This window comes from Pavona decussata, unplaced genomic scaffold (genome assembly GCF_977016875.1).
Source record: "Pavona decussata unplaced genomic scaffold, jaPavDecu1.1 SCAFFOLD_302, whole genome shotgun sequence".
NCBI classification, from domain to species: domain Eukaryota; kingdom Metazoa; phylum Cnidaria; class Anthozoa; order Scleractinia; family Agariciidae; genus Pavona; species Pavona decussata.
Window position 1 is genome coordinate 532781 of NW_028145698.1, and position 14860 is coordinate 547640.

The 14860-nt window shown below is 39.1% G+C and overlaps 2 protein-coding genes across 4 annotated transcripts in view; one reads left to right on the forward strand and one right to left on the reverse strand.

Moving 5' to 3' along the window:
* The window catches only part of LOC146454357 (uncharacterized), a 28906-nt gene extending 14638 nt beyond the window's left edge, over positions 1 to 14268 (forward strand). For all 3 annotated transcript variants that reach the window (XM_085095477.1, XM_085095476.1, XM_085095478.1), the window contains 10 exons: positions 1812 to 1972; positions 5668 to 5889; positions 6715 to 6882; positions 8146 to 8256; positions 8713 to 8826; positions 9933 to 10026; positions 11350 to 11681; positions 12314 to 12461; positions 12837 to 12940; positions 13712 to 14268. In XM_085095477.1, coding sequence (XP_084951603.1) covers positions 1812 to 1972; positions 5668 to 5889; positions 6715 to 6882; positions 8146 to 8256; positions 8713 to 8826; positions 9933 to 10026; positions 11350 to 11681; positions 12314 to 12461; positions 12837 to 12940; positions 13712 to 14065 — 1808 coding nt within the window. In that variant the 3' untranslated portion in view covers positions 14066 to 14268. The remainder of the gene's footprint in view (positions 1 to 1811; positions 1973 to 5667; positions 5890 to 6714; positions 6883 to 8145; positions 8257 to 8712; positions 8827 to 9932; positions 10027 to 11349; positions 11682 to 12313; positions 12462 to 12836; positions 12941 to 13711) is intronic.
* LOC146454358 (octopamine receptor beta-2R-like) lies at positions 3216 to 4382 on the reverse strand. The gene has a single exon (XM_085095469.1). It carries the CDS (start codon positions 4380 to 4382, stop codon positions 3216 to 3218), a length of 1167 nt encoding a protein of 388 aa, XP_084951595.1.
* Positions 14269 to 14860: the final 592 nt, after the last annotated feature.

Sequence of the window (14860 nt, forward strand, 5' to 3'; positions counted from 1 at the left end):
GACAAAACACTGAACAGAAAATTTGTTCACATAGTTTGCATAAGATTAGCAGTTAACTCCTTGAGGAGAAATATCTTTTTCTGTCCACCAACAAGGCCGCCATGACGTCACATGCAAACCATCAATACCTTTAGTACAAGTAAAACGCTAGTGAATTGCAAATAAGACGCAAGTAAAACGAAAGAATAAGCGAAATGAATCGCAGGTAAGAAGCAATCAAACGGCAATAGGCCTTATCACGGTTTTCGACGCCATTTTGACGAGTAGGCAAACAGGCTTGAAATAACAGTGTTTGTATGGAAATCCGATGTTAAATAATTTTCATAAAACATCGCTTCTGAAAAATTCATGAATTGGAAACTTTTGGTTCTAGGAAAGGGACTTTAAGAAAACAAATTGGAGGGATGTAGCTGCGCCAGGAAGTGTCCAGTCGTGTTTTGAACTTTCCATACATTTGTCTGTAAAGCGAACCAGCCGTGAACTGCTACTAAAAGTAGTTCGCGGGAAAAAAATGCAGGGAAATGTATGGAAAGTTCAAAACACGACTGGACGCTTTCAGGCACTGCTACATCCCTCCAATTTTTTTCTTAAAATCCTTTTCCTAATGCCAAAAGTTTCCAATTTATGAATTTTTCAGAAGCGATGTTTTATGAAAGTTATTTGACATCGGATTTTCATACAAACACTGTTATTTCAAGCCTGTGTGCATACTCGTCAAAATGGCGTCGAAAACCGTGATAAGGCCTGTTGCCGTTTGATTGCTTCTTACCTGCGATTCACACCGAGCTTAGCTGTTGTGTGCCACATTTCTTTATCGGTTTGTGCTGTACCAAGATCCCTGTAGTAGGATCAACAACACTTAATTGACTTCTAACCTGGATTGGACTTCAATCCACACCCTCCCCTCCCCTCCCCTGTCGTGAAATAGTCTTTAGCTCACCTCTTAACTCGTTGAAAAAGTTTTAACCCTTAAAGAAACTCACTAAAAATATGTCAGCCCCACAAGGAAATGTGTATAATTCCCAAGAATACCAGTAGAAATGTATGTAACCCTCAAAACTTGCATTTTTCCCCTACTCATTCCCAAATAATCCCATTAATGAATACCAAAAGAAACATGCCCAGAGTCTTACGTCTGGACTTACAATCTCATACAACTAACTACTATAAAAAAGAACTAATCACAAACTATTGACAAATGTGCAAACAAAAAGAGTGTTAGATAAAATTGAAAAGGCATCTATTCACAAAACAGCGTTTTTGACGTTCAGTCCTGACACGTGGCAGGATGTAAGGGTGTCCCCTTTTCCTAAGGCTTCTTGATCTCTTGGGTGAAAGCAGTTCATGAAGGGGATGAGTATTATTAGCAGTTATCTCATCCCATAATAGCCCATCTATGGCCGGTTAAGGGCGGAATACCCTGCCACTCGGAGAATATTCTGTGTTTTATCCCCAAAGAATGCCAATTCCTGTATTTTCGGCCCTCAAACTATATAGAAGAATTGCACTGTTACTCAACAGAACCTCAAAACTGCCCATATTTAATGCTTCCTTCAGTATAAATCAGCAGTCCAATAACTGTGTTTTAGGTGGAGATCGCAACATGGAGTTCTATAAGAAGCCATTTCCGCCTAAGAATCTCATTATGAAAGCAAGGCTAAGTGCAAAGTTTTAATTGTGAAAGTTAGTTTTCATTCATACGCAAACAAAAACTAATCTTCGTATGAAAAGCTTTGTACTTAGCCTCGCTTTCATAATGAGGTTCAAAGCAACTCGGAAATGGCCTATTAACGGAAAACTTCTTTTCACAGCTTTCACTGTGCAACGTGGATTTGCTTCACTTGACATGTCGTCAGATGAATTGAAATGCAGCGACATCGTCTACAACTCCAGTGAGTTCTATTCGCTTCAACAAATTCACGTGCTGTTGACAATCAACCATGGAGGACAAACAAATGGCTTAGTGCACGACGTAAGAATGTTTTCTTGCCTTAAATCGTTTGAAATAAGTTATTTTGTAGTAGAAGGGACGTTCTTGCTAATTTCTAGCTCCCATACAGAAAAATCTTTGCTGACATCAATGTTTACATCTTGCCTTATTAGCATATATCGATCCTAGTTCCCAATCCTTTCAGTCCAAAATCTTTCAACCCAACAAATTCTGCGCGAATGTTTTCTCCCCCGTCCCCCCATTCAAGCTCATTTCAGAGAAAATCAACACTTTCATAGCCTCAAAAAATAACTTTAGGACATACTTCGCCAATACTTCCAAGTCAGTTTTTTAAAGATTTATTTATTTTTCGTTCCATTTACGTCTAACATACCAACACTGCGGTTTGAAAACGTTTTTGCTATTTCAAGAATTTTTTCATTTTTGTTTATTTTGTTTGCCGTGGACCATAGTTCAACACTTTGGTATTGTTTTTTTTTCATAGTTCAAAAAGGTAATGGTCATGAAGCCTGACAAACTCCTTTGTTATACGTTTCCTTTAGTATTTTTGGCCTTGATCATACGTGCACAAACCACAATAGATTTTGAAATGTGTTGGAGCAACTGACCGATAGAAATGTTCCTGTTAAGATATTCAACTGTAGTGTGAATGTTAAAACAAGGATTGTGCACGGCCGCGACCCTTCCAGCATAGATTGAAGCACCATTATTTTCACGGCAAGGTTTCATAACTAGTCCCTCAATTAACTATGGTATTCTGATTCAATTCTGGAAAGTGCAAAATTCACTATTTACTGATTTGCAAGATTTTTGTTTATCGTCGTAATGGTAATATCGATTTTACCAAGATATCAATCCTGAAAAACTTTAATCTAAAACCAATAACTGGTGCATGTCTTACGATTTCATTTTGATAGATACCTGTCGCCTGGTAGCTTCTAAAGGTCCGTTTAAACGGTTTCAACATTTGCCCAACATTCGTTCAACAAAAGTTGAACGGATGTTGGGCAAATGTTGGATGAACGGAGTTTTCAAACGGCTTTATACCATTCAACATTTTCAAGAACAAAGAAAATGTTGAATTGATGTTAAATGAAATTTTAAACCAATTTAAATTTGATTCAACACACTTTCAACAAGCCTTCAACATTTTTTTTACGCGTTCAACAATGTTCAACGACCTGTTCAAACGCCCCCGACAACACTCGGTCTTAAACGCATGTTGAAGCAAATGTTAACACCGTTTCTTGGTATTAAACGGGCCTTAAGACTGTTGCTGTAGTTTAGTCAATGCCAGTGAATGATCTTCATCAACCTCGACAATCGGAGGGAGATAAAATCTCTGGAAGTTCAGTCTGGTTATTTCCGTGCTCCTACCCAATCGCTCATCCTGGTATTGAGTGGAAAGTGCTTCTGTTGGCAAGGAAGTGGAGGCCCGCATACTGTCAATAGTTACGAATCTTAAATCACTTCTAACATTCTCGTTGTTATAGGCGTCAACGCTATTTCCACGAAGTCCAATTCGCCTGAGCAGAGTCTTAATCCTAGCTCGAAAGTCTCTTTTACGGATGGAATAGATGATCGGGTTGCACAAACAATTCGCCATGAAGATAGCAGACGCGACCGGTACTGCCTCGGATGGAACTTTGATGCTTTCGAGGAGCTGGCGAGCAAAACGCACGATCCACATCGGAAGATTGCACAATAAAAAAGCGGCGATGATGATAATGACATCGATAGCTATCTTCCGTTCTCTCTTCCTTCTTGATAACTCTCGCTGTCGGCTTTCCGAACCAGTGAAGCTTCCCACTGGCATCTCCAAGGCGTTTATCTGACTTTTTGCCGTCTTGTACACTGACCAGTTTAAGAATGAGATTACCAGAAATGGAGCTATGAATGTTAGGTTGCCAATCAAAATCGACTTCCATTTGGTCGAGCCCTCCTGCGCCGACCATTCTTGTTCGCAGAAGAAAATCTCTGGGTTGTACACGAGCCTTTCCTCAAAACCAAGGAAAGAGCCAATGGTAACTGCAATTGGAATGAGCCAGATGAGAACTATGAGCGCCACTTTGCCTTTGGTCATCCGGCCATTGTATGTGAAAGGCGACTTGACGATGGCTCTGTATCGCTCATAGGACACAGCTAACAGATGAAGAACCGTATTAAAGTAGAAGTATCTTGCAAAGATTAGATTTAAAAAGCACATCCTTTTGCCGTACAGCCATTTTTGGTGGGCCATGCTTGCGATTCGGAATGAGTTGACGAGAATCAAGCACAGGACGTCCGACATTGCGAGACTGGCGAGGAGAATATTGCGCATCACGTGAAATCGTTTCTCCAAGACGATCACCACTATTACCAGCAAATTACCAGGAATACCGATTGCGTCGAAAAGCGCGTGGAACGTCGCAAGAACTTGATTGAAAACCATGTTGGAATTGAAACTACTTCGTTAAAATTTAGTAATGTGATTCAGATGATCCTTTTTTTCCCGTTATATATTTGCATTTAACTCAAAGAGCACTATTTTCGTGTTTCCTAATGGAAGACGAAATCCATATCTCTTTGTATTGAAACACGTAATGGGCGGAAACACAGTTTTAAATTACTAACACCATTTCTCTTTGTTAGAAATAAAACTTGTAAATAAATTTGTGTGGAATGAAGCTTTATATGTTTTAGTTTCAATGAAAACTTCTCGAGTTGGCTGTCAGCAATCGTATATTAAATATCCGGCAGTTTAGCAACATTTCTGGAAAAGGAATTGGTGGTATTGACTCACTTAACTTTATCGTAGAACTTGCCATCACCTGCTAAAAACATACGTTATCAAGCTATTCTTTAATCGCCGGCAATCTTTTGAAGTTCCGGAGAAAATTGCATCCGATGAATTTTCATCGCCCACTTTAAATTAACTGTAAAGCGGTTCAACGGCGTGTGAAGAAAATTAATGAACAATTCAAAATTTCCATCGGGGTGGTAATTTTTTCGGCGTTAGTGTCCATGACATTGATCTTGATGTGAAAGAAGAGTCGGGAGGCAAGAGTTTGTTGTGGTTACACGGAGATTAACACTATCAACACGATACTTCGAAGACATTTAAAAATGGTTTACGTATTGTGGCCAATATTAAACTGTGAAAAATGACTCATTTAAATTATGGAAATGAAAGAACTGGGGAAAGGCTTCAATGAAGGACCTCGTTTGACCCAGATTTTGGATAACTATATAAATACTTCCTACCCGTTTTTCAACTCCGCCTGAAGATAAAATGAATGCAAATGCGACACCTGGTTGGCAGGATAATAGAACCTTAATCAGAAGATCTTATTTGAATCAGCCTAATGAGTCAGTTTTATAGCTTATCAATGTGAATTTTTATACAATTTTTTGTTCTCACTTCAGTGACGTTGGGAGGGAAAGTTTGTATGCGTGAGAAAGGATAACTAATACTTCGCCGTTTTGAACCAAAATTGAATTTCAATAACGCCAAATATCAATTTATTTCAATTAAAAAACTAGTACATCCTACTAACCTTCACCAACACACTTCACACTTCACAGTTTACACTTTATACTTCACACTTCACACTTCACACTTCACACTTCCTAACACCTTCACACCCACTCCCTAACAAACCCAACCTCCACACTCCCTCTAAAGGGTATGTCATGTTACAATCCACAATTTGCAACTTTTATCTCTTTTTGTTTAGCCTGTGAATACATGGGTAGAAGACGTAGGACAAGGAAAATTTACAGCCTGTGCTATGAAATCTGGAAGACTTGAATACGATAAACCCCCTCCCCCTGATTATGGTTTGGCCAGTGTGGACTGGGTAGCATTCCAGGGCTCACCGCGCGGGGGTCTGGTAGGCATAGAGAAGATGAAGGACTGGTGGGAAGGAACTTCATGTAACCTTGTAACGCTACCTCCGGTAAGACATTTCATGCTGTTTACATAAGGTAGCCGCATTATGAGGGATAAAACTGGCCAACATTCGCGAATTTTTTTCACTTTGATAACAGCCCCACTATGAAAGGAGAGTGCTTCCCTTCATTATTGACCTGATAGTTAACAATTATCCTGCGAAATCACCGCCGGAATATCGCATGATAATTTGCCGACGAGGCCGTTGATAGGGGTTGGCTAAAATCTAGAGATTTTCGGCAAGATTGAGCAGGATAATTGTTTTATTATTCAATACTTTGATAACAAGGTAAAGTTTTATTTCAGAAAAGCTAGAGACGATCTATATTTTGCTATTTCCCCCCCTGGCACACGGAACTAACGTGTTGTGTACGAGCAACGAATATCGAGTGCACCTTGATCATATTTGGGTAGTGTTAATATACAATGTGTTGTATAATAATAGCGAGCTTTAGCAACGACGACGGCGACGACAACGAGAACGCCACAAAACAATAAGTTAAATTAGCAAAAACAATCGCACGTGCGTTATATGATTTGGTACATTTCTTTGACGTCATCAGCGAAACAACAACGTAAAATGACTAAATTCCAAGGTTTTGTGGAGAACGTGAGCACACGACGGTGAATTTTTCATTCTCTCTTCCTTACTTGAACGCCGTTCCTATCAATTTACTTCCCGCATATTTCGGCCGCATTGTACAAGTTGAACGAATTGGAATAATCGCGAGGTAGTACAAGTAACGCGAACTTATATTTTCAAGTGACGTCTTCGTTGTCGTTGCCGTCGTCGTTGCTAAAGCTCGCTAATTATTGATGTTTGTTACTTCAGGGCCGTTTTGCCGAGGTACCATCGGTGCTTCTCACGGCTAAACACGCTGCTTTGAAGAGAAAACGCGACTCTGCGACTCTCTGGACAGAGGACATTACAAAAACATCCTTCAAGATATGCATCCGGGAACTTCAGAATTTCGACGGGAAACATAAAGATATCAGTGTAGTAAGTAGGAGTTTCCTCAACCTAGCATTGAGCCTTGGAGTGTTTAAAGTTACGATGCGTTAATGTAGTGATCAGCCAACGCTGATTGCACGTTGAAGCAGTAATTGCCTGTCAGAGGTGGGGGGAACCTTTCCTTTTATAATACTTATGCCAAAATGGCTTCCATTTTAAAATTCGTTTTGTTTGCATTCAAATTACCCTACTTGCCTCGTTCAAGCTAAAATATGCATTTGGTTTTTTGAGCTTTAAGGGGAAGTATCACGGGCATTTTGACCTTTTATCGTGAAAATGGTGTGACAACACCTTCAAACTGTTACAAAATAATTCTAGAACATCAAGAAAAAGAAATCAACTGAATTCTTGAATGGAACAACTCATGACCTGCTCTAGTGTATTTTGGGAACGAAAACGGGAGAACTTGAAAACAGTTAGCCTAACTTTTTTCAAGTTGCAGTCCATTCTAACCAAGTCCATCTGTGGCCAGAGACACTTGTCGATAGTCTTAGTACACTGGAGTGTTAATTTACAGCAAATAAGCAACACCTTTAGGTTCCTGTTGACAAAAAAAAAACACTTTGGAGTTTTTGACATAACACCAAATTCCCGTGATACTTCCCCTTTAATAACGAGAAGAATATTAAAATGTTAACCACTTTGAAAGAAGCTCTTTTTCGTGGGGCCTTGTTTAAGGACAGTCTCTTGGGCCAAGTCAATACTGTTGGGTAACTACGATATAAGTATGTTTTAGTCCCCCAAATGAAGCTGTTTCTATGAGTAAGACAGTTCACTTTTACCCTTTAGTTGGAGCTCCCGGAGACAAAACTAAGGTCGTTTCGATTTTACATTTCCCGGGCGCCGCCATTTTGGATTTCATGACGCCATACGGCTGCTGCTATTGCCCGCAAGTAGAAGTTTTTTTGGTGTGAAAAAATTGAGCAACCGTATTACATCATGAAATCCGAGATGGCGGTGCCCGGGAAATTTAAAATGAGATATAGGCGATAATCAAATTCTGTTTTGTCCGACACATAAATATTATTTCCATGTTTTCCAACGAAATTTGAAATTAGATTGTATCTGCAACAATTTGACGTTAATTTAGGTCAAGAGTGGAGGTTTCCTTTAATTAGGGACTTCCTAAAACTGAAAGAGTCCGAGCTTTGTTCTTTATCGTATTTATACACTGTAGGTTGCTCTTTAATCCTGCTTGTTTGCGTGTACGGACGGCGACGGATTGTTTGTTTGTTTGTTTTCAAATTTTAGAGTTGGATGGCTTACGAATATCTTCCAAGAACCGTCTTTGCTGAATTCGAAAGTGTTTACTTTTCAAATGGAGAAGCACCAAAAGACTCCAACAACCACGCCTTTTGCCAGGTAAATCAATCTTCAAAACTCATTAATAATTCATAAGCCCATTGACCTATCAAATGGTCGATAATGCATCACGTGCAGTGACTTTATATCTATAAACCTCCCCCTTATTAGTATGCGGTGTTTTATCAGTTGATAAAACACTCCTCATTAGTATGCGGTATTTTTCTCGTAAGTTATTTTTAACGTTCACAAAAGCGTAATTGTTATGAACTCCATTGACACACAATTTTCCAGGAATGTTTTTGAAGCCGTTCAAAACTCGCAGCACGTGTTTTATCGGGTCTATCGGGTCTGGATTTCAAGTCCGGTATCGTACACCCTAAAAACTTGGTTACATTCCTACTTATCAGGTCATCTCAGTGTTTCCATACTCTTGTTTTGTACCCTTCAAGTCCTCTCTTTTCCATTCATCCATTGTTGCATTACTGAATCATGTCTTCTGTTGCTTCGTTTCAGAATGTTACATTTAAGGTGAATTACATGAAGAAACCGGCTGTTATGATCAGTGCTACCCATAATTCCTCCAGTGGTTTGCTTCCCGATTTTAACAGTATTACGTCATGGATAGAGGTATGAAAATCATACAGCCCCATTAAATTTTGTATATAGCGGAGAAAACGGCCCAACGTCTTCTTTCCTTTCTTCCTTCCTTTCAAAAGAAATAAGTTCCTAATCTGTTCCGTTCTTTATTCAAGCTCTCTTGTTCCTTTAGTGCTCTGCTAAATCTCGTAACTCCATTTGGTTTAATTTTTCATTTTCTACTTTTAGCTTACTGCGCTTTTCAATAACATGCGGGCTCTGATTAAGTTAAATTCAACCAACCATTACGCTTTTCACTGTCGGCGTCAAGCACTGCACCGGACCTCTTAGCAAACAAAAGCGTTTGGCTCAACGGGGTCAAAAGGTCATGTTCGTGCGCTGTGATTGGGGGATTTTGATCCATTTTGCATGTGGTCAGCCGGTTGTCGCCGTAATTACGATTGATGGCATTAAAACACGCAAAAATCGTCAGTTGAGGTTGAAGTTCAGAGTCCGTATATGGTATTGAAAGATTCAAGAAGGGCGATGCTTCTTAATACAAAGGTATTTTTACGACGCTTTTGACTCTGCGGGGAAAGCAGATTTTAGCAACCCTGTTGAAATCCATACGGAAAATTGGGGGTAACTGGCACGCATTTTTTTTACATATAATCAAGCAAACAATAATTCTAAAAAGCTTTAAAATACAGAACAATGTACGGAATTTTCTGTCCAAATTGAATTAAGCTCAATTATCTCTGAAAAATGCATGGATGTTCCCAATTCTCTTGCTGGATTCCAATAGCCCTCGCTAAGATCTCCTTTTCCCGCGTAGTCTTAAAGCGCGAAAAATAGAAATGTCAATGCCAGAAATTGCAAAATTTTCCTCCAAAATGACTTTTTTTGCCCATATATTTTTCTGCAATCTGAATGGCTAGTGCAGGTAAGCCATCAAAATTGATTGGTTATTATTATTTCATTTTCATTTTGATGGGTTAAAAAAAGGATGCGATTTAGAGCTAACAAATGGTGCGATTCGTGAATAAATCGCACTGTAGAGAGCCAATCAGATTGCAAGGATCATCAGTGTTTTCCAAATGGGTGTAATAAATGTAATAGTAAGCTTCTCACGTGGATTTTTTGAAATATCTTTACAGAACATTGACAACAAAGGCTTCACTGTTTGCATGAAAGAACTGCATTTTAAGTCGGTTTATGATCCTGTATCGATCACGTGGGTCACAATGCCAGGTAACCTTCCCTCCTCAAGCCAGGTTTACCTTACTTGCTTATTCATGATTCATGATTATTCTCTCTCTATCGCGAAAAAAAAAACCACTGGCACCCAGGTTAGGCGTGACCGGGCTGTTAACAGGGGAAACAATTCTCAGTGGCTTTACACAATAGCAATACGTTACATTTCTGCACACACTCAAACTTTAGTTATTTCCGTCGAAAAATAACCTGTAATGAAATGTTTTGAAACTTTGGGCAGTTGCTCATTACATCCTCTGAACTCATGAAAAACAATACAAAGAGGGGATCACCATGCTTGCTTTTACGCTATACAACTCTACTATATAACCATTTTTTTAGCGTGTGAAAAAAAAATATATATATCAAAACACCCAGACTTAGAAAAGAGGCACACATTTCTTTCAGAAAGTTACTCCTGGCAATGAAATATCAGTGTTGTTCTTGAAATAGCCCAAAAATGTTACAGTAAAATGCTTTAAAGTTGTCTAAGAAATTGATGTAATAGACCTATATGGCAATTTGAGAATGGTTTACACGAAGATCCTGAAAACAAATTGTAATAGTGATTCCATGAGAATGACTCAACTGAATTTTCTTCAAACTTTGATATATCATTGGGAGTATTATTTTTAAAATATAAGCCATAAGAATAGAGTGTTTTCACATGACGTCACAACGGCCATGTTGGTGTCCCAAAACAAAGAAACGTCGGCCATGTTGGTATCCCAAACTAAACCTATGGGAATTGAACTCTATTTTTATGCAAATACTTTCTTTTGTTTCAGTAAACCAATATGGCCAGTAGTCACGTGAATGAAAACACTCTATAGGGTGTCACCATGCTCATTTAGAAAAAGATGAGAAAACAACAGATCATTTCCCTGCCCAACTCAGTCTCAAAGGAAAACTGCAATGTCCTTTATGTACGGGCGCTCGTACGCGCGCGTGAATGACGCAAAAAATTATACACAGTTAGTTTGCAAAAACAACCGTACGGAAAAAAGATAGCGGCTGTACATTTTCCCACAATACCTTACGAACCTAACACAGCCAATAGGCACAGGGGAAGGCATATTTTTGGGGAAATTCGTTCTTGTACAAACAACATTGTGTATGCTAGGTTTGAGGTTTTCAGAACTTTTCTGTACGTTTTTATGAGCGTTTTAAAGTTTTTCGAATGCTGAGAATTATGGGTAAAATATTCCAGTTGCCATATTTTCGGTACGGTGAATTCCAATTCAAGGAATCACATTTATCGCATATTATCACTATTTTCATGGAAGTGAATGATGAACAGATTTTTTGCTCTCTTTACAGAATGCAATTCGCCCTTAGGAATTGGAATGTATAAACGCAGAGTCTCAGCTGGAAAGATGAGCGCCTCTTCTCAGATAAGCGATATGTACAAGGCCAGTTTGGGCCGCCTAAACAACAGAGCGTGGCTCGGGGTACACGCGGGGGCCTGGTGCGCAATGAACAACACGGGTCAGTGGCTGCAGATCGACCTAGGCTACCTCCATGTGGTAACAGGCGTGGCTACTCAGGGCCGTAATAGCACTTTGGAGCATATGTGGGTGAAGACCTATGAACTGTCTTTCAGCAAAGATGGAAAAACCTGGGAGGTCTACAAAGAAAATAATATAACTCAGGTGAGAAATACTTCAATCTGAGGGAAGGTTTATTGGTTTCATGAAATTATATTTTCACGGGATGCAGCCCCTTTAGTGGGCAAGTAATTCATGGTAAGGTACCATATAGTCACCCATATAACCTAACGGTTACCCTTACTCTGACCCTAACCATCCATATAGTCACCATGATCTGGAACTAAGTCTTAGTCTCTAGAGACTATGATGCTGAGTCGGTTGGGCATGGAAACGAATGTTTTGTTTTTATCAACAACCAAACATTCAAAAGGAAAAAGAGGCAATAGATAAAAAAAATATTAAAGCAGCCATGTACTTGTGAAGGAAAGTTTTGCTTTTCTCATTTAACTTATTGCGACATCGACATGACATCGACTCGCGTTGGTGTTCTACTTTTTGCTGTGCTGAACCGGCTGACGAGAGCCAGCCAGCTCGAAACAGCTGCCTACGGTTGCCGCATTCTGTCGATTCTCGGTTTGGTCTCTATCATGTCGCTGTTGTCTTAAGTTTTCTACGCATTCCGATCAGCCTTGCAGAAATTTGAAAAAAATATTGCCCACTACCTACTCAAAAGACCTCACAGGGTTCCAACGTATTCTAATTAACTTATTTAAAACTACTTTTTCTGTGTTTAGGTTTTTAATGGAAATACAGAAAGCAACATTATTGTTCAAAACGTCATAAAGGAGTCCTTGCAAACCAGATACGTGAGATTTTTGCCTGTCACGTGGTATGGTCACGTGTGCATGAGGGTGGAGGTGTACGGATGCGAGGCTTACACAGGTAAGATCAGACTTCAAGCAAACTAAATTGCAAGGCTGGCACTACGGCAAAGGACACTTTTAATGGCCAGTATTTCAAAAGGGATTATCCTGAAAATTTCCCGCACTAACACGGTCGCAGTAACTCGCCTCAAATAGTGGTTGCATTCTTTGGGGCTATGTCTTATAAGGAAATCACGGAATAGAGTTCTAAAGTGATGAAATTATGGGATTTTTTGAAATACTTTGAAAGAGCATGATGAAAAATACCTCCTTGATAAAACTTAGCATCTTATTGCAATTTAGGAGTCAGATATTAGTATTGTTATTGACGATAAGAGACACCTCTAGGTACAGTGCAGCAATTTAAGGATTATTGTCCCGTTTTATTTTGCAGAACCAATCCATGTGAATATGATGTCAGCAGGCTGTGACGACCCTCCCTCTGATAGATGTGGAGACTCGTCGATCACGATTGACGGTTTTGAAGTCAGTCCCAAGGTATGTCGAGTGTTTGGTTTAACCGGTTTACCAAACCTGTTTTTAGTTCAAGATTCGATCCATTTGTCTTTAATGAAAACTGGTGAGCTCTGTCAATAAAGGACTGCTCAAAATATATATATTATTACATTGTATTTTGTTACCTTCGCCATTTACAACATACTAAATCAAATTAGGCAGGGTACCCACAACAGCAAGAAGCCAATTACTGTGGGCCCAATTTAAATAAAAAAAAGTAAGACAAGCCAAGATGAATACATTATATTACATGAAATTGGCAAACGACAATCAATCAATCCATCAATCAATCGATCGATCGATCGAATGATCAATCAATCAATCAATCAATCAATCAATCAATCAATCAATCAATCAATCAATCAATCAATCAATCAATCAATCGATCAATCAATCAATCGATCAATCGATCAATCGATCAATCAATCAATCAATCAATCAATCAATCAATCAATCAATCAATCAATCGATCAATCAATGAGCCATCCTTTATTTATACACGATTGGTAATTAAAGAACAAAATTTCGCTTTAAAAGTTAAACGCCAATTCCTGCACAGTCTGTCGGTTAGCTTCTTTAAAAACTTCTTTGTAAAAATAAATTAATAAATAAATAAATTAATAATATCCAGACAAACAACCACGGAAGCAAGCAAGACGGTAAATCAGTCCATAAGTAAAACAAGAAGTAAGTAGCATTTTTGTCAAGACGTCCCCGTTCATAAGTGGTGTTTTCACATTTCCTTTTGCAAAGCAACGTGGACACAACGTAGTAGCAATCGACCAAGAAGGAAGTGTTATCGAAGCCAAAGCGTTTGACACCTGGAGCGACAGCTCATCTGGAATAAACATGGCGAATTTCATTACCTCGCTCCCAGATCATACCGTGGTGCTAATCTCAGTAATGGGCACCGGCGATAGATTCGTTGACGATGCGGTTGATGCTCTGAAGAGCCTGGGCGCCACAGAACCGTTGAATCCAGGCTACCGTGCGTCGTGGATCCTACTGGGGTTCAAGGGAACTGGGGAGAGGCCTTCCTGGATTAAGCAGGCTTGGAATCAGCGATATTTTGGGCCAACCTATTTGTCGGCAAAGGTGTTCGAGTAATCAGTAGCAACACCAGGCCAGATCCAGTCGGAAATAGTAAATGAATTATATAACTGTACACATGCAAGGTGTGACGGACATTTGATTTTGAAGTGTGCAAATCCTGCATAAATGATGAAAAGCAATGTATGAATGTCCATTGCGTTTTCAAATAACTCAGTAAATTAATACCTGTAATCGAAAAATAAAATCAGATGATAAAGAAGGAAAAACAGTTTTGTGTTATACTTGAGTGTGTTAAGCCGTCGATTCGGAATGGGTTCAATAATTGCCGCTTGACAGTCCTTCCTTGTCATGTTATTATGCATGTTTGTATAAGATTAATTCATGTCAAATTGTTTGTAATTGCAATTGCATCGAAACACCATTTGACCCGATATGAAAGCAGCAAAAAGCACTACATAATGTTTATCACTCTGTTTAATAATGTCGCTAACATTTATTGCTCAGAGTTTTACAGTTTAAAAATCCCTTAAAACTATTTTTTTTATTTCAACTACCGTATATGCAAATACAAGAGCCATCAAGTTTTAAAAGAGCCCTTTATGGCTCTTGGCCAATGTTATGCTTGGGTTTAATTTCCTATGCAATTTTACTTGAAAATGGCCAAGTCAAATTGTTGCTTTCTGAAGCACTTAAGGACGGTGCCTACTAATACCGAAGTATTTTTTTGCGGCTTATGACTATGCGGGAAAAACAGATCTTAGCAAGGCCTCTTGAAATCCAAAAAGAAAAGTGGGGGTAACCACCCATTTTTCAGAGATAATTAAGCAATAATATCTCTAAAAAGCGCCA